General features: G+C 40.6%; 1 protein-coding gene across 5 annotated transcripts in view; it reads left to right on the forward strand.

Annotated features, from left to right (window-relative positions):
• LOC105570611 (NADPH--cytochrome P450 reductase) overlaps positions 1-4780 on the forward strand; it is a 27934-nt gene extending 23154 nt beyond the window's left edge. For 3 of the 5 annotated variants that reach the window (XM_012027942.1, XM_012027941.1, XM_012027940.1), the window contains exons 5-11: positions 584-708; positions 1239-1427; positions 1505-1746; positions 1851-2182; positions 2290-2551; positions 2640-2868; positions 2955-4780. In XM_012027942.1, the coding sequence (XP_011883332.1) occupies positions 584-708; positions 1239-1427; positions 1505-1746; positions 1851-2182; positions 2290-2551; positions 2640-2868; positions 2955-3099 (1524 nt within the window). In that variant the 3' untranslated portion in view covers positions 3100-4780. Of the gene's footprint in view, positions 1-108; positions 438-583; positions 709-1238; positions 1428-1504; positions 1747-1850; positions 2183-2289; positions 2552-2639; positions 2869-2954 lie in introns of those variants that run through there. The other 2 variants (XM_012027943.1, XM_012027944.1) reach the window with 2 other exon arrangements.
• Positions 4781-5432: the final 652 nt, after the last annotated feature.

Here is a 5432-nt window from a genome sequence, read left to right on the forward strand (position 1 = left end):
CTCCACGCGCTCGACTGCCATATCACTGGTTGGCGACACTAGTTCACAGTGTGCATCACTGGTGGCGCCACTGGCGCCCTCTCGTTCGCGATGTCACGGTGTATTGCACAAGACCGGGAGGAGAGTGCATGTCGCACGTGCGTCGATGAATCAGATATGTGAAATTGTAATTTCTCAGACAGAAAGTGAAAGCGCCGGTGCACGGTAGCGTCGGAAGTACGCAAGACCGCGTTATCGTGCTCGGTGCCACGTCCATATTCATGAACATTATTATGAGTTCAGGACTAGTAAACGTCGGAATGTCGTGCGATAGGCTGCTCCGATTCACCCTGCGGCACCACCGTCGCCGCTGCATCGCGGCTGTCGCGGTGCGACGGCGTGCAGCGATGTCGCGCATAACGCACGTGGTGTCGAGATTCGAGGTATCGAGATTCGAGATGAGAGCTCGAGTCGCGTCACAAACGAATGTATTGCATTATGATTACGGTTCAAACATTTCAATTGTTGCGCTCATATAGTATACTATAAAGATATGAACGCACGCACGCAATCGCCGCTAATCGCTCACCCACTTTCTTTTCAGGTATTCGGCTTGGGTAACAAAACCTACGAACATTACAATGAGATTGGTATATACGTGGATCACAGACTGGAGCAATTGGGTGCTACGCGCGTTGTCGAGCTAGGCCTTGGCGATGATGACGCAAAGTAGGTTCTAAAGATATTCTTGAATACGAATCGAGTCGGATTCAATCGGAAGATTCGGTAAACTATTTGATTGGTCTTAATACTTTCAAATATTTAAATGTTTTTTTTTTAAATTTACATCTTTTAAGAATTACACATAATATAAATGCTAATAAAATGTTAACTACATAATATAAAGGGTAATTAAAAGAATTTATATTATGTAATCAATATTGTTTTTTCGTATCAAAATGTTTCATTATCTGTGTGTTAAAAATTGAATCTAATAATAATGATATTGTTAATTAAAAGTTATATTTCAACGATTCCATTCGATTAATTCGATTCGCTTCAATATAAAATATCCTTGGACCCCTCTATTAGGTTTTGAATAGTCTTTCTTTTCTATCCAGTGTCCTTTACTTTACAATTTAAAGTGAATATTCTTTTATCGTGGCATCGATTACAAATATACCTTATTTCTTTTTCAGTCATTCCAAGTTCTACGATATAGAATTTTGTTTTCTTACTAATTAATATCTGTACTGCAGCATAGAGGATGACTTCATCACGTGGAAAGATAAGTTTTGGCCGGCCGTTTGTGAGTTCTTCGGCATCGAAGGAGCTGGTGAGGATGTCAGTTTTCGACAATACAAGCTCACAGAGCACGTGGATCTGTCGGCTGAGCGCATCTACACTGGAGAGATCGCTCGTCTTCATTCCTTCACGAATCAGAACCCGTAAGTTTTTATTTACTACGGAATTGCGTGACATAATCTCTGTTCCTGCTTAACTTTTCTTGATCTTTTGTCTACAGGCCGTATGATGCAAAGAACCCATTCTTGGCTCCCGTAAGAGTGAATCGCGAGCTGCACGGACCAACGTCCGAGAGATCGTGCATGCACATAGAGTTTGATATCGATGCGCACTCTAAGATGCGTTACGAAACAGGCGATCATTTGGCCGTCTATCCCGTGAACGACGCGGAGCTGGTGAACAAAATTGGCGAACAATGTGGCATGAATTTGGATACTGTTTTCACTCTGACGAATACAGATGGTATTTTTACTTGCTCTTTATTCTCTTCTCGTTCCCTTTTCTTTCTCAATTTTCGCACCAGGATTTATTTGTATATCTTTAAAATAATCTTATTTGTTTTACAGAGGAGTCCACGAAGAAACATCCGTTCCCTTGTCCTTGCAGCTACAGAACTGCCCTGACGCATTACTTGGACATTACAAGTAACCCGCGCACGCACGTTCTCAAGGAGTTAGCAGAATACACGAGCGATCCCGCGGACAAGGAGAAACTAAAGCTGATGGCGTCGACCACCGCCGAAGGCAAAGCGGCCTATCAGCAATGGATAATTCAAGAGAATCGCAACATCGTGCACATTCTGGAGGATATTCCCAGCCTGAAACCACCATTGGATCATCTGTGCGAAATTTTGCCACGGTTACAGTGTCGATATTACTCGATATCTTCGTCTCCGAAGGTACCTTTTTTTTCTTCTCTTAATTAAATCGAGCATGGGATTTTAAGAATGATAGGATCGTTCTATTGGAAAAATGAGTTGAATGAAAATCGTAATTCTTATTTCAGCTTCATCCAGCTTCGGTCCATATTACGGCGGTGGTGGTAGAGTACAAAACTCCGACCGGCAGGATAAACAAGGGCGTGACCACCACTTGGCTGAAGCAGAAACATCCATCCGATCCGCCTTGCCTTGTCCCGATCTTTGTGAGGAAGTCCCAGTTCCGTTTGCCGACGCGCCCGAGCACTCCCATCATCATGGTTGGCCCGGGAACCGGTCTAGCGCCGTTCAGGGGCTTCATACAGGAACGGGATTTCGCAAGACGGGAAGGTAAGCACGTTCCTGGTCTCGACGCTACATAACGGAGCATTTTCATCGCGGTAGAAAAAATACTGATATTTGAATCTTAATCCCCCAGGTAAAGAAACGGGCGACACGATACTATACTTTGGATGCAGAAAAAGCCAAGAGGACTATCTCTATCGTGAAGAGTTAGAGGAATACGTGAAGAACGGCACCCTAACGCTGCACGTCGCGTTCAGCCGGGAGCAGTCGCACAAGGTCTACGTCACACACCTGCTCGAGCAGAACAAGGAGGAATTGTGGCGTGTTATCGGCGAACAAAACGGACATATTTATGTTTGCGGGTTAGTTTGAAGCACCTACTTTATTCTGCTCCAAAAAGGAAATTTCTATTCGTAATGTATATGTAAATTATCCGTGTTTTCCTCAGGGATGCGAGAAACATGGCACGCGACGTGCACAATATATTGCTCAAAGTGGTGATGGAACGTGGCAAAATGTCGGAGCTTGACGCCGCAAATTACATCAAGAAGATGGAGTCACAAAAGCGATACTCTAGTGATGTTTGGAGTTGAGCCATTAATTGAATCATAGAGAAATATACAGAAGCATTTTTTGAGTGCGTGGGTAAAAAAGCTTGGTTCAATCAAGCGACAGAACGATCATTAGTAATGACATTCAGTCTAATCACCTTTCATTCAATCTATCTTCGTTCGATGATTTTCATCCGGTGATTTCTTTATCACGTCCTGCCGAGTAGAATAACTGTAGTTGAATTATGTTCGATATAGCCAGAGCCGGCATCACGTGTAGAGTCCATAAATTTTACGCAAAGTATTTAACAGCATCTGACTTATTTTCCATATTTGTGTCTTTGTGTGCCAAGATTTGTTTAAGTTTCAGAAATTATTTACATACAAGACCGGTTTTCGAAAAGAAAGACTGACCGCAAATTTATTGAATCAGAATGTAAATGGGCTCGGTAATTTAGGGTTATTTGTATATATATATACTTCTATCAACTATTTCATTAGTATGTATGTGCTATGACACATACACACATACACACACACACAATGTAAATAAATGGCAGTCACGCATTATCTCATCCTTGGACATTCGTTAAACCTCCCGGAACGTGTCTACAGCCGTGGAATGTCCAAATTGAGTTTCTGCTGTATTTACGATATTTGTATGTAGCGTCCCTGCCCGCCTCGTCAAGAATTAAACTTAAAAAAAAGATCATTTCGCAAGATTACTTCATGAATTATTTTATAATCTCACACAAGCACCTTTATCAGGCATAAGATTATCTAAACTGATTGTATATTTCAGATTTTACGAACAAGACAAGATTAGATTAGCTCTGTGATCACGTTTGAATATTTTAACGTTCTTAAAATATTATCGGCTCTGTGACTCATGCTATAATAAGTACTGTTCGCGGCACAAGTCGTGCAATTTCATTAAGATCCGGCTGTTTTTTTATTATCATCGCTCGTCCGATTGTGACGCGCTAATCTAGTTAAGTTCATTAAATATAATAGGCGAGTATGTACGACAAATATAATTTTCCCTTGCAAGATTAGTATATGTATAGTCAATGTGAATAATTGTTATTGTGCAAGGAGACAAAAATATTTTTGTGCAATTGTTAAACGGTTGATACACGCGGCTGATGGTTAAGTCTGAAATTGTGCCTTGTTCTCCGGTAATAATTACATAAAGTACACTCCCTAGAAGCGCTATTGATTCGTGTCGATTGGTGATATTAGTCAGTACGCAAGTAGTGCGGTACTTTTCTTATGCGATATTTAGAGCAGATTTATTCCAGTGTTTATAAAATGGCGCTTTATTTACGCTCGCGCTTGTGAACCAAAGCGATCTAGTGAAACTTAAGGCCTAAGAGACGTGTTACTAGCGAAATATCAATTCGAATTCGATCCATTGTTCGCTCCGTTCCAATACGCGAGTCGAAATAGTTGTCGCGCACTGGTTTCAACTGTTAAAAATTGTTAACTTAGAGGCTTCCTCGGAAATTAATTATGTTAATATTATCGATGCAATAACATGATCGGTACTAAATTAGGCGAAGCAGACTGCGAATAGCAGCGTTTTTATTAGAGATACGACATGTGTACGAAGCCACATGTTTCTCGAGGCGATTGTATAATGAACATGTACTAATAACTAAAAGTATATTTTTACACGATGCATACAGGGATGGTGAATAAAGATCACGTTGATTAACATATAGCAAGCAACCAGATCACGTCATTTGCAGTATCTCAATCGCTTTTTAGAAATAGTAATACTTGTATTATTAATTTCACGAAACCACGTCCACGGAATGATTTTATAATCTCTCTCCTCCTCACAGTTGGAGAGTGATCGCGATTGAAAAGTAATCGTCCAGATTGAAAGGTGACTGAACAATCATACGCAAATGTTTCACGTGTAATAATATTACAACGAATTACATGGCTACGTGCAATAATAATTTTCACGCGCTTTACACGTAATATTTCGTGTAACATTTTTTTTTTCTCGAACCTTGAGACGGTCAATTTTAATTTAATTGGCCTTACTTTGCACGTGTTAATGTACGGAATAAACTGTAAAATAAACCGATGATTTTACGAAAAAACCATCTTAAAGATCGCGTATCTTTAGTCCCAGTCTACAATAGAGATTTAAGCCCTAAGCCTTAAGAAATTGACTAATCACAGTCGCGCATTCTACTCATACTTGACCGTGATTGGTCAATTTCTTAAAGCTTAGGGCTTAAATCATCTATTGTAGACTGGGATTTAGTCCCAGTCTACAATAGAGATTTAAGCCCTAAGCCTTAAGAAATTGACTAATCACAGTCGCGCATTCTACTCATACTTGACCGTGATTGGCCAAT

The sequence above is a fragment of the Vollenhovia emeryi genome, unplaced genomic scaffold, assembly GCF_000949405.1.
Source record: "Vollenhovia emeryi isolate VEMERY1.0 unplaced genomic scaffold, V.emery_V1.0 DF939120.1, whole genome shotgun sequence".
In the NCBI taxonomy this organism is placed as follows: domain Eukaryota; kingdom Metazoa; phylum Arthropoda; class Insecta; order Hymenoptera; family Formicidae; genus Vollenhovia; species Vollenhovia emeryi.